The 23,109-nt window shown below is 38.5% G+C and overlaps 3 protein-coding genes, 2 non-coding genes and 1 pseudogene across 5 annotated transcripts; 5 read left to right on the top strand and 1 right to left on the bottom strand.

The window, feature by feature from the left end:
* The first annotated feature begins 167 nt into the window (after window positions 1-167).
* On the top strand, window positions 168-239 carry TRNAP-CGG (transfer RNA proline (anticodon CGG)). Its single transcript has one exon. It is a non-coding gene; the product is annotated as a tRNA-Pro (tRNA).
* A 5,921-nt stretch (window positions 240-6,160) lies between these two features.
* On the top strand, window positions 6,161-6,242 carry TRNAS-GCU (transfer RNA serine (anticodon GCU)). Its single transcript has one exon. It is a non-coding gene; the product is annotated as a tRNA-Ser (tRNA).
* A 6,171-nt stretch (window positions 6,243-12,413) lies between these two features.
* Window positions 12,414-14,384, bottom strand: LOC102537796 (histone H2B type 1-J). Its single transcript, XM_015251738.3, has 2 exons — window positions 13,990-14,384; window positions 12,414-12,540 (listed from the first exon to the last, which is right to left on the bottom strand). The coding sequence occupies exon 1, from the start codon at window positions 14,371-14,373 to the stop codon at window positions 13,993-13,995; it is 381 nt and encodes a 126-aa protein (XP_015107224.3). The 5' UTR covers window positions 14,374-14,384; the 3' UTR covers window positions 12,414-12,540; window positions 13,990-13,992.
* A 318-nt stretch (window positions 14,385-14,702) lies between these two features.
* Window positions 14,703-15,188, top strand: LOC107035023 (histone H2A type 1-like). The gene has a single exon (XM_015251759.3). The coding sequence runs from the start codon at window positions 14,711-14,713 to the stop codon at window positions 15,101-15,103; it is 393 nt and encodes a 130-aa protein (XP_015107245.1). The 5' UTR covers window positions 14,703-14,710; the 3' UTR covers window positions 15,104-15,188.
* An 8-nt stretch (window positions 15,189-15,196) lies between these two features.
* On the top strand, window positions 15,197-16,074 carry LOC116284403 (histone H3.1-like; annotated as a pseudogene).
* Window positions 16,075-22,635: 6,561 nt separating this feature from the next.
* On the top strand, window positions 22,636-22,993 carry H4C9 (H4 clustered histone 9). Its single transcript, XM_031688276.2, has one exon. The coding sequence runs from the start codon at window positions 22,636-22,638 to the stop codon at window positions 22,945-22,947; it is 312 nt and encodes a 103-aa protein (XP_031544136.1). The 3' UTR covers window positions 22,948-22,993.
* The last annotated feature ends 116 nt before the right edge of the window (window positions 22,994-23,109 follow it).

Here is a 23,109-nt window from a genome sequence, read left to right as displayed (position 1 = left end):
CAGGCCGTGCACAGGAACAGCGCTATCAACTGTTTCATTTATGTAAGTGAATCATGGGAAATAAAATCTTATCAAGGAACAAATTATTTGTAGAATAAACAAAATTTAAAAGCATAATTGAATCTAATTATTCTTATATTAAATATGGGCGAGCCGTTTTCATAGGTGGCTCGTTGGTCTAGGGGTATGATTCTCGCTTCGGGTGCGAGAGGTCCCGGGTTCAAATCCCGGACGAGCCCGCTTCCTTTTCGCTCAATTAGAACAAAGAATCAGAAGAAGTATTTTCTCTAGTACCCTTGCCAAAAAGATGACCTCTCATCACATTGACTATGGGACTGTCCTCGGAGCAGCAGTTCTCCTTGATTGGGAGGTATCTGGAGAGTTGAATTGCCTTCACGGGCGCGGGCCCAGACCAGCTCTCTAGGCCCCTTCTTAAATGTCAAGAAGGAAGGCCTTGGGCATCTAATCTGTGCGTACGTGTGTACGTGTGTACGTGCGTGTGCGTACCTGAACCAGGGGCGGGGAGGAGAATCGTGAATTTTGGTCAACCCGTACCTTCCTTCCTCTCGTAGAGACCTTATTTTTCATGTCTACTGCCATCTCCAACTTGAAGGATCATTTTTCTGACTCGCAGCATTTACTACTCCCTGCCACACAGACTAAAGAACAAGTCATCCCAGCTGCTGCTTCCACCGCTCCCACTGTGGTAGTTAGGATGAGACTCCCGTCTCTTTCTTTCCCTGCGTTGCGCCTAGACTTACACTCCCTGGTCAGAGTTCATTCACTTATTCATTCAACTAATGAATATTCAGTGAATACTGCGTGTCATTCTCTGCTGGGTACCAGGGATGCAGTGGTGGACAAAGAATAAAAAATGATTTTGTTTCTACGGAATTTAGTATCACAAGTAACTAAATATTTACAATTATCATGTGTTTTAGAAGAACTATAGAATTCCCATAGAAACACATAGCACCAGTGCCAACCTGTATATTCTGGGGAATATTACCGGCCAAAGTTTGTCACCGGGAGAGAAAAACCACGAGGAGCAATCATTAACACTGGAAATTCAAAGTCTTCCCCACCCCAAACTTGGTAACTTACTAGTACCTTCTCCTTGGCCCAGGAAAAGCTCTCACTGTGAAATTGTTGAAAATGCTCAGGTAAATTGATTAATATTGAAATTTGAAAGATGAAAAATTAGGTGGAGGAAGGTATTAATCCAGTCACTTTGCTCATGCTAGTTAAATTATTTCCTCAGAAAAACCATGTAGTTTTGTGGCCAAAACTGAAAGTAGACACCTCCCCGCCCGCCCCAGACACACAATTTCTTCCTTGCTTCATGGCACAACTGGGGCTCACCTGGCCCTGCTCATCTTAGAGTTCTGAAATCGTGTGGGTCTTTTTACCTTTCCTTATTCTGTTTTATCTTTCCTTGATCAGTTTTGGGAGCTCATTAAGTATGAAGGTTCAGGTCCTTATTCAGAAGTGGTATATAATATATTGTCTCTTTATATATGAGTATACATTTATAATTCATTTGTAATTTAATATAATTTTATAACTTGGAGTAGATGTGTTATTCATTAAGTTTGAAATTCAAAAGGAAAATCCTCCAACCTCTGTCCTTTCTCAGAATTCAGAAAGTCAGTTTTATGTCATCTAAGCAGGTTGAATGACACTTCTTCAAGGGCTTTTACTATCCCAGGAAGGATGAGCTAAAGATATTGTCTGATACTAAATTATAGCACAGGCAGATAACTTTATGATGAAGCCCAAGTCAATAAACTGGACTCATTATCTCATTTTCAGTTATTTTTAGGGCCTCATTATATCTATAGAACAGCAACCAAAGATCACTAGACATTCAAAGTTAATGTCAAATATGAAAGATTAAAGTGAACTAAAAATAGAGGAAAATATTATGCAGAGAGGAGAAAACTTCTCAGGAAAGTTATTATGTCCATCCTTTATTAAGAGACAGTGAGAGAATGCTGTAGAAGAGGATAACTCTTAAGTATAGTAGTCTCCTAAAATTGAAATTGTGAGAGTAGATGTGAAAAACTTAGCGGAGTAATTGGAATAAAATGTAAAGGATACCCTCCAGAATATGGAGTAAAACTATGAAGGCACACTCCAGCAGTCATGCTCCTTGGTAGATACCCAAATGAGTTGAAAACATATGTCCACAAAAACACCTGCACATGAATGTTTATAGCAGCTTTATTCATAATTGCCAATACTTAGAAGCAACCAAAATGCCCTTCAATAAATGAGTGGACAAACTGTGGTACACCCATATAGTGGAATATTATTCAGTAATAAGAAGAAGTAAGCTATCAAGCCACAAAAAGGCATGAGGGAAACTTAAAACATATTACTAAGTGAAAGAAACCAATTTGAACATGCTGCATACTGTATGATTCCAACTATATGACATTCTAGAAAAGGTAAAACTACAGAAATAGTAAAATAATCTACAGTTCTGAGGGGTGTGAGGGGTGTAGGGTTGAAGTTGTGGAGCATAGGGCAGTGTAATTATCTGTATGATGTAATGATGGACATCTCATTATGCATTTGTCAAAACCCATAGAGTGTATAACCTGAAGAGTGAACCCTAATGTGAATCATGGACATTTGTTAATAATAATGTAGTAATACTGGTTCATCAGTTGTAACAAATGTACCACAATAATACTAGATACAAATAATAGTAGAAACTGTAGGTGTGGAGAGGAGATATGTGTGAACTCTGAACTTTCATATTTATTTTTCTGTAAACCTAAAACTGTGTAAAAAATAATTATTAAAATATATAAACTAGGAGAGAATGATTTTTTTTTAAAGTGTAGAGGAAACATCCTGGAGGTTTAAAATTCAAATAGAAGAAATTCCAGGAAAAAAAAAGAGAGAGAATAGAGAACACATAAGTGAGAACATTAACAACAAAAAAGTCAAGCTAATGAAATACGTGATTTTCCAAATTTAGTGATATAATAGAGTTTCCAGAACAATGAATGAAAATAGAAACACACAAAGGCATATCTTTCAGTTACCTCAGAACATCAAGGACAAAGAAATCATCCTGAATGAGAAAAAGACTAATTACAAATGAAGCATAGTAATTAGAGTGACTTTGTAATTCTCAAAAGCAATACTGGAAGTTGAAAGAAAATGGAGAACTCTTTCAAAATCCTTGAAGAAAACATTCCTTAGGCTAATATTCCATACCCAAATAAGAATTCAATCAAGTGTTAGAGAAGCATAAAAGATAGTCTCCAAAACCCAAACATTCAAAAATCTTTTTTTTTACATTTTTATTGATTCATAATCATTTTACAGTGTTGTGTCAAATTCCAGTGTTCAGTACAATTTTTCAGTCATACATGGACATATACACACTCATTGTCAAAAATCTTATACCCAATGAACTCTTTCTCAGGAAGCTATCTACAGTGTGCTCCACCAAAAGGAGAAGGCAGATTAAGACCAGCAAAAGACTTGGGAAATAGGGTATCCAAAGCCAGTGGCAGGGGAAGAAAGTGTACAGGATGATGGTGAAAGAAGACACTAGGATGAAAACTGTATAGAAAGTTTAGAAAGCACCTAATTAATTTTCCTGGCAAAACTTTTATGGTTATTTGTGGTTAACTTGAAAAAAAAATTCTAATGTTCAAGAAACAAAATATCATCAGAGATCAGTGAATGATATTTGCCAATCATAATATATGAACAATGAATAAACATTATGATAAAATTATACTAGGAAGAAAGATTGATAGGAAAGGTATATGGTGGCATTTAAGGTGAGGAAAGAGAAGTAAATCTCCTTTTTGTATAAAGGTTAACCAATAGAAAATACTAAACTTAAAAAAATAAAAAAGTAGAAATAAAAACATATGTATTTGTTAGAACACAATTTTGTCTTTGTAACAGAGACCCCAACGAACTGTAGCTTAAAGAAAGCAGACATTTACTGATCTCGCATGTAATAGTTTGAAGGTATAATCGATCCCAAGATGATAATTTGGCTCCATGTTGTTGGCTCCAGTCTTTTAGCTCATGGCTCCCTCCTTCCTGTGGGTTGCTGGGTCCAATCTCTTTATATTTCATGACATTCCTATTATGTTGCCTTTTCCAGCAAGCAGATACAATAGGAAGAGAGAAGTGGATGATATTTCTTTCCCCTTCTGGAAATAACCTGGAAGCTTTACATACTTTTTCTCTTTAACGCTCTTATTTAGAAATTAGTCACATGACCATGCTTAGCATCAAGGAAGTTTGTGCATTGTAATCTTCTCATGGGTGGCTATAAACTCTACTAAATTTCCATTTGTTGGAAGGAAAGAACAAATACTGATGGACAACTAGCCATTTCTGCCACAGCATGCCGTGGATATTTGGAGACATGCTGGTAACAGAAACAACAGAAACAAAGCCAAATGGCTGAACATCTTTGCTTCTACCAAAGAGAAATATGATAGGAGGAAGAGGACCACTTTTTACATACACATATTTTTGAGGTACTGGAGATTTTGAAACATGTGTGGCTAACTTTGATTTAATTTTAATTTTAAAAAAGCTTTAAACTGAGAACGAAGTATGGATAAAAATTTTATCCAGGTTAAAATGAAAAAAGGGCAAGAGCAATCTATGAGGGAAAAATGGTTTGTTGGAAGAGGAGACATAGATCCTCCTTGATACAAAATCATGATTTGGACTAAGCATGGAAAACAAGGTGGTGGGAAATGGGTTAAATTGAGGTTGAAGATCTAGGCGGGTCAATGCGATAAACACTGAACTATAAGGACTTTACCAAGTAAGAAGAGACATTGATTCTTTGGGAAAAGCAAAGGGTGGTCTTCACTCAAGAAGATGTTAGTGAAACCTAAGTTAGTGTCCTCACACTGAGTGTGAAAATGCAGCAGAGTTACGTTCCAACAGAATTTCCTACATGTTTCCTGTTGTTCACCCTATGATTGATTTGGGCTTCAAAAGAAAAATCATCAAGACCACCTTCCCTCCTCAGGTTTATGGATGTTTCCTGATCAGCCACTCACATGCTTCAGCGCTCCAGCTACAGCGATTTCTCAACACTTTCTCCTAGATACTCCTCAAGTTTGATCATGCCCTTTCCTCAGTCTGGGACACCTTCATTTTTTGCACCTCTAGAAAACTTGCTCTTCAAGATTCACCTTCAATATTACTTTTTATTCACAGGCATTTATGATTAATTATGATTAGTCAGAATTAGTTCCTATTCATGTGCATTTTGTTCATTCTACGAAACAAAGAAAAGAAAGAAAGAAAGGGAGGGAGGAGGGAAGGGAAAGGGGGTGGGGGGAAGGCAGCTAAACAGCTTTTTTCACCCTTTCCCCAATTGATTTTTTCACTAGAGGTCAACCTCAACATTTTTAGCACTGCATCCCTTGGAAAATCGAATGAAAGTTGGGAAACATTTTCCCTAGAAAACCACTCAAGAAACACACAGGTATTTGGAAGGAAAACAGAATTCACGGTTCCTCGGACTCGGATGACCCGGGAGGAGAGCCCCAAGAGTCAAGGATCCTTCTCTATGCAATTCACCCTAAAGTATTGAAGAAGCGGCAATAACACTGAATAGAAATTGAGCCGTACTAAGATCTGTTGTTTAATTTCCCAGATTGTTTTATTAACCACTAATTAAGAGTCCAGATTCGCCAGCTCCCCTGAGGTCGACTTCAGTGAGATCATCTCTGGGAACCTCTGATCCCTACGGACTTCCCGCAGCGCTGGGGCGGCAGGACCAGGCTCCCTGAAGCGGGACGGTGACAGCAAAATCTGGTTTAGCCCAGGCTGGTCGTGCCACGCCCATCGTCTGCCCTGACCTGACCCTGAGGTACTGCCAAGGTCCAGGCAGCCCGAGAAAGGGAGTGAAGGCCCAGGTAAATGTGTTTCTACCACGTCTCAACCACTTTTAGGACTCCTGTAAAAGCTAAGCACGTTTTTAACCCGTCGTAGTTTTCCACTCTAGTTCTTCGTCCGTTCGTGTGGAAGCCAGCCATCTTCACAACTCCCAGATGTTTCCAAGCGTCTTTCTATCCAAGATAGAGGGTTTCTAAATATAAACTCTGAAACAAAGTAACCCAGAGGCCGGCACACGGGAAGACCAGTACCTGGTGACGAGGTGGCCGAGTGGTTAAGGCGATGGACTGCTAATCCATTGTGCTCTGCACGCGTGGGTTCGAATCCCATCCTCGTCGATCGTGGGTGGCACTTTTAGTACGGAGAAGAAAGGAAGACCAGTTCTTGACTTTGAAATCCACCTAGGAGAAAGCTGCCCTTGTTCCCTGCTGCTACGGTGGTATGCGTTTATACTGGATTGTACTGCTTAAACTGGATGCTTCTGTGATAAAAGTTCCTTCTGGTAGGCTTACTTTCTGGAGGCTGGAACGAGGGGGCAGAGGAGGAAATAAAAGATATGAATCCAGCAGAAACTGGAGTTGGGTCACTCCAGTCCCCCATTTTAGAAGTTACTACTCCTATGAGCAGTAAAATAAATTCAAAAAGAAAGTCAGCAGGAAAAACAAAAACAAAAACAAAAAAAATCACACACACACACACAAACCACAGCAGGACAAACACACCAAGGCAGAATTTCAGTTACTTAGATTCTCAAGAACAAATTTACTGACCAAAATTCAGGAAACATATAGCACTGAAGAGATGAGCACACCAGTTTTTAAAAGATTAAGAAATTCAGAAGTAAGTTACTTTCAAGTGACAACCGCGCAACCTCTTTCCAAGAGGCCACATTCAAGATACTGCTTAAGAATGAAATTAAGAACCTGTTGCTGAAGAGTGATTAATTTGGATATTCCCAGACTGTACCCCTCTGAGAACTTAGAAAGGAAGGTGTCCCATGTAACTTGGAAAGAAGTATGGTTTAGAGACATTCAGAGGAACACAGCATCCCAGGATCTGGAAGGAGAGATGATGGGAAAGTCTGGAAAGAGTGACTTGGAAGACCTCATCTGAGCCTGACTTCAAATGAATTGAAAGTTGACTCATAAGAGCCCAATAAAGCAGTATTCTGAGATTAAAATTTGTTCTTTGTGGTAACAGATAATACATGCATATACTTCACTCTACCATATTGCTGCTAAAATACTCCAAACTGAAAGGATGTCCTCTTTCCCTGAGGTACTCACATTTATTAATGTTCTTGGCCTGCCAAGAAGTGATGTTCTTGATTATGCATAAGTTGGGAATCACATAAGCCACAGACTAGACATCAGACAAGTTTTACTAGAAGCATTTTGCAGGCATTATTTCTACCTGTGAATTAGAGTTCTTGTCCCTTACTTGTAGGCTTTTCATATAACTAACTTTAAAAAGGTATATTGCAAATGTTTTTCCTATTATAGTTTAATATGACTGAAGAATTGAATTTTTACTTTTATTTAAAAAAACTTTACTAATGTATAATTGGGATATGATGAACTGCATATATTTAAAGAATACATTTTAATGAGTTTTGACATATATATACACATGAAAGCATGACCCCAATCAAGAAAGTGAACTTATCTTCCTTAAAGTCTCATTGTCCCCTTTTGTAATTCTTTTCTCCTGCCCACTATGTCCCCCATTTCCACAGGATAACTGGTCCACATTTTGTCACTGTAGATTAGCTTGCATTTTCTCAAGTTATGTATAGATATAATTCAGTATGTACTTTATTTTGATTGGCTCCTTTCATTCAGCATAATTATTTTGAGATTTATCCATGTTATGTATGTAGTGGACAGAACCCAATGAGCCTCCAAATTCTGGTTTTCAGACTTTTGTCTATGTCCTCCTCTTGAGTGTGAGTTGGACCTGTGACTTACTTCTAATTAATATAATATGACAAATATGACTGGATCATTTCTGTGATTATACTGAGCTATATATGACTCAGTCTTGCTAGCAGACTCACTCTAGAGAGCATTCTTGCTGGCTTCATGGTGTAAGTGGTCAAGAAGGGAAAGCTCACTAGGCAAGAGCTTCAGGTACCTCTAGAAAGTGCGGGTAGCCCCTAGGAACTGAAAGATACCTCCAGCTAACTATCAGCAAGAAGCCTCAGCCCTCAATCCTTAAGCTGCAAGGAAATGAATTCTGCAGACTGAGTGAGCTAGGAAGTAGATTCTTCCCCAGCCAAGTGAAGGGTAGAAAAATATGCCACCCCAAAATACACCTCTATGGCATACGAGCTGATTATTTGGAGCTAATTTTTGAGAAAAAATAGAAACAGGAGAAGCTCTAAAAACAGTGGAATTTACTCTTTTATAAGGGAGCTTTACATTTATAAGGGAAGTCTCCATTTGTAAGAATGTCTCCCTCTCTGTACCAGGAAGAGAAACTCTTAATAGAGAAGGTACCTGACTTAAATCTGTGTAAGAACCTTACCTGCTTTCATCTTTAGCTGAAGATGGTATTTAGTGTAATGGTGTGGGGCATTTCAGGGAGTTTTTTTCAGTTTTTCTGGGTATCTTCCATGTATATACAAGGTATACAGGTTATTGTAGGTGAGCAAAATTTGCCTGTCCAAAATGTGTCTCTTAGGTATTATTTTGATAAGACAAGACTCAGGAAGTTTTTCTTCTTACCTCAGTTATAAAAATGACACTCAAAGAAGGCCTCACTGACAAGATTAATACTTGTAATAGGACCTCCATGTCCTTCCTTACAAAAGTATGGAGGTCTCATCCTAGGAAGGGAACTGGAATTCAGCCACCCCACAGCTTTCCTGACCAGGCTCAACCCCTGGGCACTTCGTCAAAGAGACACACACTTCTCAAAGATAAACATCAGGATTATTTTCTGGGAAGATGCAGCCATTGTGGTTCCCAGTGTAGGAACAGGTTTGGCCTTGGCTGACCCTCCTCGGGTCACTGGCTCATGTGCACCTGCTGAGAAGTTTTAGCCGCTCTACTTACTAACAGGAAAAGAGTTCCAAGCTAGATAATGAGAAAAGCAAGAGGAGAAACCATGAGAAGAGCATAGCCATTAGCCATTTGAGTTAGAGGGGCAAAGAGAATCCACGTTTCTACATTTATGTTTGTGTAAAGAAATTCTAGATACCCATCTAGATACACTAAATACACTAATAAATAGGAAACTAATAAACAAGTTTATTTGTTATGGATGGGGAAACTAGGAAGTTGAAGTAGGATTGTTTATTGTATTTATATATGAAATTATTAAACCCTAGCAATAAGCTTCCTAATAGAAATCACAAAAGTTTTAGCTGCATTATCTTAAAGGGCCACAAGATGGCAATAGCGTTTCTTGATTGACCAGCCTGTGAGCTGGAAGGAGGGGACTGCAGCTGCTGTGAGCTCCTCCCTTGTGCAAATTCCTTCTCTTCTTGCTCCCTTAGTTCCAGTCCTGGAATCTCTCTTTGCCAACTCGTGATTCCTCTCGTTGTCACCCTTTGTTGGCCAAAAGAGAATTACGTTAGTTAATTGGGCTGGCTTTTAAAAATCTTTTTGGGGAGCGAGGGGAGCAGAGGAGGGAAGAGAGGCGGGGAAGGGATTATGGACATCTTGAAGGATACAGAAAAGTACACAGAAAGGAATAACGTACCTTCAAGTGACCGTCACGCATGTTCAACAATTACCAACATCTTGCCCGTGTTGTTTCATTATCCACATGTACACTGGGCAGGAGGGTGACAATGTAAGAAAATCATAAACATGTTTTTTCAATCATCAATATTTTCACAAACATCCTAACAGATAGAGTTAAACAAAATTTTCTCACCTAAGAAAAATTTTAGGTGATTTGTAACATCACCCAATATCTAGTACTTAAAATCCTCAATGGCCTCAAACATGTATTTACAATGATTTTGTCTGACTGGGATTCCATTAGATTTACAAATGGCAGCTGGTTGCTATTCTCTTAAGTTTATTTTAACTCATAACATTTAACCAAATCTCCAAATAGCTGAGATTGCTCATTGGAAAAGGAAAATTAGGAAACCATAATCTAGGTAATAAGAATTCTCATTGTCCATGGATTGTCATTGCGTGCCTAGACCTCTACTGTGAGAAGCGCTAGTTGAAAAAAAGTGTTTTCTAAAAAGAAAAGACCATACTGACATTTTCCTTTCAAATTGAAGTCAAAAGGGTTTTTACTTAACATTTTTAAGTTTATAATTGAAATTCTTTTATTTAGTGTTAAATCTTAGTTTCTTATGATAAAAATAACGTGCTTTCTATATCTATAGACAAAATAGGAAAAGACATTTTAATACTTTTATTCTGAGTTAGAAATCAGAAATAAAGAGAAGGTTTGAACCTACTAAAACCTGACCTCAGGTGAGGTCAAGGGCAGATTTTAGTAGAATTAGACTTTTCAACCCCTTCCTCATTTAAAATTGATATTCACTAATATTCTGTTCTTCCCAAATGAAGAAAGAACACAGGCTTGATGCTGTGGAATAGCTTAAAAAGAAAATGCCTCCTCTATGAAGTGTAATATAAACACTTTTATCTTCATGGTTAGTATTTTCATGTTTTGTTTAAGAAATCCTTTTATACTGTGAGATATTCTCCTATCTTACTTTCTAAGGAGCCTTAATGGTTTTCCTTTTGCTTATTTTAAGGATCTTTTTCCCCCTTGTGGATAACCAATTTCCCTCAAATTTTTGCACAGCTTATCACTACCTCATTTACCTCCTCTCTCCTTTCTAAAGATTCAACAAAAAGTTAGGTGTGACCCTTGGCTTTCTATCTAACTCAGTTGGTAAATGTGTCAATCTCTGTGCAATGCCACCGAGTATTATAGCTGTATGAGTCTTTTTTGTTATTAAATTATGTTTTATCCCATCAGGAGTTCCTTGGATTACTTTTTAACTACTTTGATCCTCAAATAAATGTTAAATTAATCTCCAATTAACATCTAAAACTAGTGTTAGGATTTTGACTAAAATTACTTGATTTTATCAGCTCTTCATTGGATACTAAAACTTTAAAAAAAAATAATAAAAAATCAACATAGCAGAATGAGCCCTGCTTGAAATGAAATTTTTTCAAGTTAGGTTATTAAGTGTGATAGCAGAGGTACTACTCCGTTTCTACCTCCTTTTAGTTCTTTAATCAATGTATTTTGACAGTGGGAGAAATTAGGCCTATTTTTTTGTGACTACTTAGCACATATACAACATCCAGGTGGACAGGACTCCAATAATGTGCCGAACTCCTACATGTTAATAATTGTTAAGGTTGCTTCTTTATCAATGAAGGATGTGGTACACGTTAAGACTAGTCTTATCACCATTTGTGTATTGCCTTACCTTTTCTCTATAATGTATTGAAATGGGTTAAAAAATGAGGTAACAGGTATAAACTATTCAATAAGTCCATAGATTGTGTTGCTAGCAAAACATAAAAGAAAGTGAAGCACATTCAAATCTAGAATCTCAGTCTATCTCAGTGAAGACAAATCCACGCCTCAACAAAATAGATTCAAATCAATGGACAGTTTGTAAATGTAGTTATTACTAATTGGATATTTTTCATATATCATTAACAGTTGAAAATAAAGTTAACAAAAATGTATATTATGATAAAATTAACTTTAATATATCAAATAAATAGTTGAAGAATAGATGTCTGCATGGTATCCACCTAAAGGACAACTAATCTTTTGATACTTCGTAGGTTTGTCTCTATTAACTCCCCAGGGAATGCATGCTTTGATTTCAACAACCGTTGTAGATAGTTTACAAAGAAATATGTGTGCAGTAGAAAAAGCAAATATGATTTAATGTAGCTCAAAAAAAAGTCCTTTACAAACAGCTAGTTCATCTAAGGCAATGGTCAAGGCATCATTCTGGTTTGTGACCTCTGGGGAAGACCTGGCAACTAGTTCTAAGTATTTTGAGCAACAAACATCTATTTATTTTGTGATAAGATACATCACAAGGTACATTTTTTCAAATGACATTCTGTGTTCGTTTAGCTTCGAAAAAGTTCCTCTGAAGCTGATTAATAACTAGTTAAATTGATAGCATTTGTATTTTCAAAGGATTATATCCTTGCCTTACTCATAAGGAGACTCCACCAAGGTGCAAACAACCCAAAAGATGACAACTTATTTACCTGATTTATTTATTTCTTAGGCAGTTTAATTTTCTGAGTAATAAGAGAATTGGCTGGGACTTTTTGAACTTTGTAGTTTTCAAAAACTTAGTCTTTCCAAATTTTCATCTGGGGATAGACTATTGCCTATGACTCATCTTCTACCCTAATCCCCCTACTTTTTCCACAAATTCTTCTTATTCTGATTCCTATATCCTATAAGACAAAGAAACAGTAAAAAAAGAGTATTTAGCTTGGAAATTATCATCTGATTATTTGGATTAATGGAGACACAAGAAATAACAAAAATCATTTGTTTTGTTTATTTACAGAACTTGGTTACCATTAGTGTGGGATGGAGATGGTGAAGGAAAATAATTTTCTTTCTTCCTTTCTTTCTTTATTTTCAAGTATAATGAGTGTACATTCCCTATATGGAAACATACAAGAAACCGGTTAGTAGCAACTCAAATGGATATCTGTGAAAAACTACATGGAAGCAGTATCCAAATGCTGGACAAACTATTAGAAAAGGCTCATAAAAGGGAAGAAAATTCAGAGAGCAAAGTTGAAGTGGGCATTGAAATAAGGGTAGGATGAGTCAACAAGGGGGAAGAGTGTATTTGATAATGGATTTAACAAAATACTGGTTGCTTTCAGACATTATTACTATGGTAAAGGTAGATTCATTTTAGATAAATCAGGTAATTTTATTTATGTAAATTAAATTCATGTAAAATTACTACCTAAACTAAAAAACAGCCACAGTGGAAGCTTCCAAATGCTTTGAAGATCATAGCTTTTTACCTAAAAGACACACAATTTGAACAGCTATAATCTAGAGAAGTATTGTTTGTTGGTTGCCTGGTTCTCATGACAACCTGATGTGGAATTTGTTTTTCTTCACTGGTCCCAGGCAAAGTCAAAATAGGATTTAAAATACAAACCAAAGGACCTTTAAAATAGAAACTGTTGTCTCAGAAGTCTGAGATAAACCCCTCAAGCTTCTCTGCCTTTACTGGATACCAAACAGTCCTGTTTTGTCTTGTAATGTTTCTTATTACATGGATATACGACAAAAGAAAAGCAATATCCTAATTTCAAAAAAACCGTTGGTATTTCAGGTTGAAAATTACACCCACCAAGTTCCTTTCTCTTCAAAGAAAATCTCAAGATAATAAATTTCATTCTCTAAATGAATAAAGTGTTAAGAAAATGGAAAAAATGGAAAGCAGGATAGATAACCCGAAAATGTTTACTGAAGGCCCGTGTGTGCGCTGGACCTGGGGAGGCGGGAAGCGGATATACCTCCCGCGCACTGAAACCCTCAAGTCTTTGCCCGGCTGCCCGCAACCAATCAGGACATGGAGTGGAAGGACAGGCGCGCCCCGCGAAAATTTACTTTGCCCGGGTGCCCGCAACCAATCAGGACATGGAGTGGAAGGACAGGCGCGCCCCGCGAAAATTTAAACTGCCCGCGCAAAATCTGCTCCCCTGCAGGAGTTCAACTCTTTGTCCCTGATAGGTGACTGGGGAGTATTTGAATTTGCTACGAATTTTTAAAAGTATTGCTTCCCTCATTAATTAACCTAATGGGTATCAGAATTGGTAGGTGGGCGATGTAGGAGGTTCCTAAATGATAAACGAAAAGCCCGGGGCAAGGTTACCTTACATAAGGAGTTCTAGACTTTATGCCAGGATCAGGTACCGTTGTCCCTGTCGTTAGCGAATCTCGCGCTTGGCGAGACAGGAAAGTCTACGTAAAATTGCTACAGTAATCCCTTTATCTCGCAAACACAAAAGAGCATACACCAGCTCTCTCCCTGAGAACATGGGTGGCTCTTAAAAGAGCCGTTAGGGTTGTTTACAGCCAACTCACTGTTTACTTGGCGCTGGTATACTTGGTGACGGCCTTAGTGCCCTCAGACACAGCGTGCTTGGCCAGCTCCCCAGGAAGCAGCAGGCGCACGGCCGTCTGGATCTCCCGGGAAGTGATGGTCGAGCGCTTGTTGTAGTGCGCCAGGCGCGACGCCTCGCCCGCGATGCGCTCGAAGATGTCGTTGACGAACGAGTTCATGATGCCCATGGCCTTGGATGAGATGCCGGTGTCCGGGTGGACCTGCTTCAGCACCTTGTACACGTAGATGGAGTAGCTCTCCTTGCGGCTGCGCTTACGCTTCTTGCCGTCCTTCTTCTGCGCCTTGGTCACCGCCTTCTTGGAGCCTTTTTTCGGGGCTGGGGCTGACTTAGCCGGTTCGGGCATAATTACAGCAACTCAACTTGCCTCAACAAAAAAAAGAGACAGGAAAAGATAGAGCAACAAGGAGAAAGTACAATGTGTCCTTTTTATATAGAATCTCTTATGCAAATAAGGTGATAAAGTCTTGTGTCTGATTGGTGGCTGTTCAAGAAAACGTCAGAAATTAGTTCTGACCAATCAGAATACAAGAGTCCCAAACTCGCATTTTCTCATTGGTTAAAATGAAGCCGCACTCCTAACCAATGGGACATCTTCTTTTTCGCGCCCAATAAGGGTTATAAGAAAATGCAGTCGCTGCACTTTCGCTTTAGCAACTACCTATAAGGTTGTTGAGGTTAGGATGTCTGGACGAGGCAAGCAAGGCGGTAAAACTCGTGCCAAAGCTAAGACCCGCTCTTCGCGGGCTGGGCTCCAGTTCCCTGTGGGCCGAGTGCACCGCTTGCTCCGCAAAGGCAACTATGCCGAGCGGGTCGGGGCTGGCGCGCCGGTGTATCTGGCGGCGGTGCTGGAGTACCTGACGGCTGAGATCCTGGAGCTGGCAGGCAACGCGGCCCGGGACAACAAGAAGACGCGCATCATCCCGCGCCATTTGCAGCTGGCCATCCGCAACGATGAGGAGCTTAACAAACTGTTGGGCAAAGTCACTATCGCTCAGGGTGGTGTCCTGCCTAACATCCAGGCCGTGCTACTGCCCAAGAAGACTGAGAGCCACCACAAGGCCAAGGGCAAGTAGTGGCCTAGATTAACAGCAACTAGAATAAATCCAAACCAAAGGCTCTTTTCAGGGCCACCCACATTTTCTGGAAAAGAACTTAACATTCCTATTATGTCAGGTGGTGAAAAGAGATTCAATCGAAGTCTGAGTCACTCTTACCAAACCTCCGCTTTGTTGGATGTGTTTTTGTAGTGACTATACTCACCACTAGGACTATAAATGCGTCATAAATAGCAATTCGCATTACCGGTTTCTGAAATACATTAGTACAAATATATTTAATCTGGCTCGAATTTAACAGATGGTGCAGCAAAGAGCTGACCACGTAGGCAGCTCGCAAGAGCCCGCCGGCCACGGACGGTGTGAAGAAGCCGCACAGCTGCCGGCCCGGCACGGTGGCCCTGCGCGAGATACGCCGCTACCGCAAGTTCACGGACCTGCTGATCCGCAAACTGCTGTACCAGCGGCTGGTGAGCGAGATCGCGGAGGACTTAACGCCCTGCGCTTCCAGAGCTCGGCAGTGATAGCGCTGCAGGAGGCGTGCGAGGCCTACCTTGGAGGCTCTTCGAGGACACCAACCTGTGCGACATCCACGCCAAGCGACTTACCATCATGCCTAAAAATGTACACTCTACAGATCAATGGAGAGCTTCATGATAGGGTCATCTCCCCCACCCAAATGCTATCAGCCACATACACTTTAGCTAACAGCCCATGTGCTGCTAGGCATTTCTCTCACCATTCTTAATGTTGCTAAATTAAGTAAAATACTGGGATTGCATCTGTAGGTATTTCACCATTCTGGAGCCCGAGAAAGGTTTCTCATATTTGGGATGTGCCGCAAACCTCAAGCGCTGTTACCTCAGGAGAATTTGACCAGGTGGTTATTCTAACAAACCTTTAATCAATCAAGACATTTAAGAAATTATTTCCCGTAACTATTGCCATTGAAACTTAAAACTTTGCTAATCACAGTGTATTAAACTTTTGTCTTGTAGACCTAAAGTACTGATGGGGTAAGGAAAATAATGTAGAAGATTATAGTAGGATTGGACAAAAGGCTGTTTATTAGTAGTGGGGAAACACAGTGTGTTGCCGGGTTCCTGACAGAAGCCAAGGCCTCTCAGCAAAACTGACAGGGTTATCTATGGAAGAGTTATTTAATGTGACATTACAAGTAATTTTTGTTGCTATAACCAAATGCGGAATACCCCTGCCCATGGTTTTTATTGCCTATGTCGCAGAATCTAGCCGCCTATTCTCCACCTGCTGAACTCTTAACCTGATGTAATTTTTTAAAAATATGAACTTTGTGTGGTAAAATTTATGGGAACACTATTCAGAATAATGTTTTAAGTGTATAAACTGCAAAACTTGCAAAAAACTATTAGTTATCAAGGTATATTTCTAAAAGTAAATTTGATAGCGTGATGTATGTGCTTATACAGTACGTTAATTATGTAGTTAACGAATTACGTTATCCAATCTTTTGGTAAGCCTAAATGCCATCAGCAGGTAAGTATAAACCATGGTTTAGGTAACTTGCCCTTAGGAGAAAAGAAACTTCTGTGACTTCTGTTGGGTAACAAAGTAACAGGTACTGAGGTTTTTGGCCTAAATTCATAACAAAGTGAAATGCTAAAGTTCAGTGAAAGGTTAATTCAACTATATTTTTTCTCTACCTGGACCCATGGCTTCCCTCATCACTACTCCTACCCCCACCCCATCCATACCCTGCTGACTTTTATCCTCAGAGGTATTGTGGCATATATGGACCCCGGGTTAAAAACCTTTCCTGTAAAATTCGGTCAACCTACCCCAGTCTTTTTCAAGTTAATTTTAATTTTTCACTGAAACTGCCTTTTCCTATCTGGAATTTCTTTAGCACTTAAGTCTATTAATATCTCATAATTATTTATACCCTTTTATTATCTCTATTTTTGTACTTAAAATATAACTCCTTCCAATCCTAGTATAAATAAGACTTCTTGGAATAAAAACAAATGCTGACAGCAATATCTAACAGTGATAGACACTCAAGTGGCCCACCAAAAAATAGTAAAATACTCGAATTTTTCATAGAGTGTTTAGAAGCTATGTAACCCAAGTGATTTCATTCATTATTTAACTGTTCTGTCTTTAAATATGTCTTCCAACTGTAGGGAAAGAAAAATAATTTTTCCTCCACTCTTCTGAGTTTTTGGCTGAGAGCCTGAAAACAGATAGTTCAGGGGGGTCCCTGGAGGAGGAGAACCAGGAATGGTTTTCTTGACATAAGAGGAGCCATTTTGGCCTAAGCCTTTTTGTGATCTAAGCCTGGCCACAATGCTTGCCCTTGAACAGGTCTCAGAAATCAATGATCTTAAGGGAGTTAATGGAATGCAGGAACAAAGGAAAAACAGTCAAAAAACAGCAATAAAACTTGAGTCCTAGTTCCTCCTCAAGGAATATACATAGCAATCTGATACAGACTTGAGTTCTGGAGGAACTAAGGTCTCCACCCAGGTAGAAGATGAAATGATGATGTTGACTCTCACGACTTCAGTCAGCTAAAGCTTGGACTCTGCTGACCTTTGCCCCAAGTCTATTCTGAATTCTCCTGTGCTCTAGCCCCTTCATGAATATGCATATACCCTTACTTAAAACTTCCCCAATTTTGCTATTCAGGGAGACACTGCTTTAGGAAAGATCCCTGGTATTCTCCTTACTTGCTGCAAGTAATAAATCCTTCCTTTTCCCCATCTTTGGCTTGGTTGTGTCTTTTGATACAACACCTACCAAACCCAGTGTTCAAGTAACAAGTCCTGTAATAAAAGACAAATTCAGAAGAGAAAAGCAAGTTTATTAACATGTATACCTCATGTATACTCCCATGTGGGAGATACCCAGAGAAATATGAGTAACTCTCTGAGGTGCCTTAGAACTCCAGCCTAAATACGATCTTACACTAAAGGGAAAAGTTGTGGGGAAGTCAGTTATGGGGAGGTTACTGGGGAACCAAGAGTAAATTTTGCTAGGCAGATATAGATTGATGACTTCTCCACTGATAAGGGTCTAAAGCTGTCTACTGGGATTAACCTGTGTCTTTCCTGGTCGCAAGGGGAGGAGGGACATCTTTGTATATCTGTGTTCTGCTTTTAGAGAAATGGAGGGAAAGCAAGATTTTCTTATGGTTGCTTCATCTCAAATGCCTCAGCTGGAAATAATCCTTAAGCTACATGGTGTATTTTGCGGTGGCCTATTCTGCTAGCCCAAAGCACCAAATACTAATATTTTGTTGATGTATGGTATTAAGTCTGTATTAATAAAAAATCTGAATTCTGCATTGTATTTTTTAATGATAGAATATTTCTAATCAAAAGTTTAAAGCAAATTAAAACTCATTACAATACTTCTAAGGGTTTTTTGGTTTTTGTTTTTTTCTGGTAGGGCTATTCAAGGACACCAACCTGTGCGCCATCCACACCAAGCACGTCAAATCATGCCCAAGGACATCCAGTTACCCTACAGATCAACGGGTTATATAGATAAATCCAGGATGAATTCATCTTAAGATTCTTAATAATTACATCCACAAAGAACTTATTTCTAAATAAGGTGACATTCTGAGGATCCAGGTAGACGTGAATTTGGAGCTTGGGCTGAGGAACAGTATTCAACTCACTACAATGACCCTGGAAAAATTCTGAATAGATGGTATTTGAGCAGAGATTTGAATAAAATCAAATCAGGTAGTAAATTATGTTGCTCTTTTGTGGAAAGTATTCTAAGCAAAAAAGATAATGTGAATACCTGAAACAGTAGTGTATATGAAATGTTTAGGTTAAGATCAAAATTTTAAGAAAGTTAAAGATCAAGTTTAACATCAAGAATGTTTAAAGAAGATCAAGAGCAGAGAAAGCAAGGGTAGAGAGTGAGTTCAGAGATAGGCAGAGGTCAGATCATGTAGGGCTTTGACCCTGTAGAGTTTTATAAGCCATGCCATGAGTTTTTGTAAATCATTCTAAGAGTTTTGAACCGAAGAATGGCATAACCTCATTTACGTTTCTTCAAAAGTTCTCTAAGGTAACTATATGGTGAATACAAAGTTTAGAAGCAACAGTATAAATTAGGAAGCTATTGCAGTGGTCTTTTTGAGAGATACAGCAGTTTGGCCTAAATTGGAATAGACAATGCTTAGGTATAGACTATATTTCGCAAGTGTAGCCAATAAAGTTGCTGCTGGATTTGATGTGTACTGTGTAAGACAGGAAAAACATCCTTTTCCCTCTACCCTTCTGAATTCTTGACTGAGAGACTCCCTATAATAAAAGACAGGTTAACAAAAGAAAAATACCCAAAATTTTATTAACATGCATACCTCATGTATACATGAGACGTACTTAGGAAACAGGAGTAATCTCCTCAAGATAGCCCAAACCACCACTTTACATACCATCTTTAGCTAAAGACAGAAGAAAGAAAGTTGCATGGGGATGGGGTGGTGGGCACAGCAGAGAGAGGGTACTTATCAGAAAAAAAGCTTGGTAAACAAAGGTAGGGTTTGTTGTGCAGATTCAAGTAGCTGCTTTCTCCCATAAGATTCTTTTGTGATTTAGAATCATCCTTCTTTTCCTTGTTTGGAGAGGGAGACACAAATGGAGCTTTCCTCTATAAATATTAAATGTCTTGAAGGAGTATAAAGCATACTAACTAACTGACTTTTCTGATGTGAAACTGTTTGCTGATTCATTCTTTATTGAGGGTAACTTTAACCCAGAGGTTTTGCTCCAGGAAGGAGATAACAGGCAGATATCTCAGAAGAATGGATAGACCCTCCTGAGTTCCTCCTGAAGATTCACTGAGGTTAAGAGAAATGTAACACCTTGTAAAACACCCTGATATCACCTTTTCTGTTCCATCCAATTTTTCTATAAAACCTCAAGACCAACCCCAAGATGGGCTCACAGTCTTTAAGACATTAGCCTGCTGTGACTCCCTTTGTCAGGCAAAGCAATAAAGCTGCTCTTTCTTTGCTCCCAACATTCTGCCTCCGAGTTTGAATTTGCTTTTTGGGGTGCAGAGGCTGATTTTTTTGGTAACAATCTCTCACAAAAAGATAACTTCTACTGTTTTCAGAGATTTTCCTGTGTATTCTGGTTCTCAAAAATTAGTTCAAGATAACCTTCATGACAAAGAGGCAATATGTGGTGACATATTCAGCTACCCTTCAACTATGAAAGCACATAAAGATAAAAAGAAAAAACTTTATTTGAACTAACTCTATCTTGACATTAAGTAAGTTATTGTGTAGAACCAGCTTGAATAGCATTGCATTTTAATAAAATAATATAGTGTATATTTATAGGAAAATAAACACCCTTGGCTGTCAATTTTAGAAATTATAAAGAATCTTTTCAGATTCAGACAAACTTTTCAGATATCCATCCATTGCTAACCTTATAATCACTAGTCATTATGCACAAACTCATGAAATCAGATAGGGAAGGAGGCTAGTACTTGATGGGAATTTTACTGATCTTTAAAGTAGAGAAGGGCCTGTAAAATATATTCCAGTTACTGATGTTAGGAAAATATAATTAAAAGAAAAGAAAAAAAAATATTGAATAAGTTTAATGTTTATTCAGGACAGAATGCTCAACACGGGAAATTTTCTAAAGAGATTGCAAAGAGAGAAAGAAACCTCACTCTTTTATATAGCTAAGTGGATACAACCCATTACATTAGGTAGGTTTTGCAATCTGAGGTCAGGAAACTGGGAAATAGAACACTTCCTTGATTACATTTCAAAGAGAGGACTCTAAGGTCCTTGAGGAAACATTGTTGAGTTAAGATGCTGACCCCACCCCCACCCCCCTGCTATTTCAGTCATTAAAAGAATTTACATACATTTGAAAGGGACAGAGAAAGAAATTCTGAAAGAGAAAAAAGGAATAGGAAAGGAACCCTCAGGGAGGATTAAGCCTCTTCATTTTCAATTTGTATTTGCCCTTAAATTAACTTGATGAATTAACCTATGCTAGCTATCTACCCCCTCAGTAAAACATACTGAATTTTGTTCCTGTTGATTGACTCAGTTTTGTTTTTGCAAAGGTTTTTACTTATCTTATGAAATTTACAGTTTATAGGAGTACTCTGAAAATACTGTAATGCGACCTTGCTAAAAGTAACTCTCATTGAAATAAAGGAAAAGAAAATCATTGAATAACAAGGGGATTACATGCTAATGCTGAAAGAATTACAATTTCTTACAATTTAAGCAATAGAATTGTCCGTATATGCTTTAAAAATTAAGTATATACAACCAAGAATGTTTGAAATATATAATCATTCTTTTACCAAAGGCTGTCTTAGAAAAACAAGAGTATACTTTTCTCTGTATTTGAATTTCTTCTTTTTCACTAATGACAAATTAGTTCTTGTAATTAATGAAAGTTTAATTTTTTAAAAAAAACTATATATTACCTAGAAAACTATATATTACCTAGAAAAAAATCGACTGAAACATTTAAAGACCAAATTAGGTATTTTTCAGGTTAAGAGGACACCATATTTCAAAAATAACAAATTTATCCTAATAATTGTATAGATTTAATATAGTTTTTACTGAGAGTACTAAAAGAATTTCTTTGTTGCAACTAGATAAAATGATTTATTTTTCAAGAAGATGGTGATAATACTAGAAAGTATTTGAAAGAAATAATTATGAGGTAGGAATTCACTGCCAAATACTAAAATATTTTTCAACATTACAAATAATTAAAACCCTCCAGCACAACATAGACTGATCAGTAGGACAATAAAAACTCAAGTAATTTTCAATGAAATATTCAACATAAGATCAATTAAGTTCCTCAAATCAGTGGAGAAAATATTTAATATGTTATACTCATTAGCCGGCTGGTTAATTTTTAAAATGATAATTCTCTATGCAAGAACCCAAGTCTGGATTATTACAGAGTTAAATTTTTTAATACTTCAACCCATTATCAGTAAGATTATATGAATTGCTATTGAAAATGAAAATTGATACACACTTGGTGGAATTTAGCAATATAGCTGGAAGATCTTAAAATTCTCTATTTTATTAGCCCATCTGGTTCTAGCCCTAGGAAATTAGCATATTTCCCCCATATATTAAGGAGAAAAACTTCACAACTGGTAAAACCTCATGCAAATACTGTTCAAGAAAATACCTGCATATTGGTAGAGATACAAGCAGAATATTTTATTCTCTGTGCTATTTTATGTATCACCTACAATTTTAAAGTTCTGTTGTTTAATGAGGATGAGGAGCGAAACACACTAAACGAAAAAAGGGAAGCAAACTAGCTAGGTCATTAGCTAGGCCTTGAGGAATCCAAAAGAATTAACTAAAAGAGAACAAAAGGGAGCAGCATGGCCAGTTTGTTCCCTTTTCGGTCCCATCCCCCAACCCCAAGGTATTCCCGCCACAACTCTTTCAGTTTTCACTCCGGTCCGCGGAGGTTACTATTTAAAAAGGAGCTGCGACGACAGCCTGCATTTTTTTGTCTTTTGGCATCCTGAAGATGTCTGGACGCGGTAAGGGTGGAAAGGGCTTGGGTAAAGGGGGCGCCAAGCGCCACCGCAAAGTCTTGCGTGACAACATCCAGGGCATTACCAAGCCCGCTATCCGGCGTCTGGCCCGGCGCGGAGGTGTCAAGCGCATCTCCGGCCTTATCTACGAGGAGACTCGCGGGGTGCTGAAGGTGTTTCTGGAAAATGTGATCCGGGACGCCGTCACCTACACTGAGCACGCCAAGCGCAAGACTGTCACGGCGATGGACGTGGTCTACGCGCTCAAGCGCCAGGGACGCACCCTCTACGGCTTCGGCGGCTAAACGCTGGTCGTCTCGCTTCAGCAAAACCAAAGGCCCTTCTTAGGGCCACCTCTCCGTTCACTTGAAAGAGTTTAGCGCTTTGTTCAGTGTGGTACAGCTTCGGAAGCTAAAATGTATGAGTCTTGGTTATTTACTAACAAAGACCATTTTTAGGGCTAAGTT

Source organism: Vicugna pacos, chromosome 20 (genome assembly GCF_048564905.1).
Source record: "Vicugna pacos chromosome 20, VicPac4, whole genome shotgun sequence".
Lineage (NCBI taxonomy): Eukaryota > Metazoa > Chordata > Mammalia > Artiodactyla > Camelidae > Vicugna > Vicugna pacos.
This window is presented reverse-complemented; position numbering and strand designations above follow the sequence as displayed.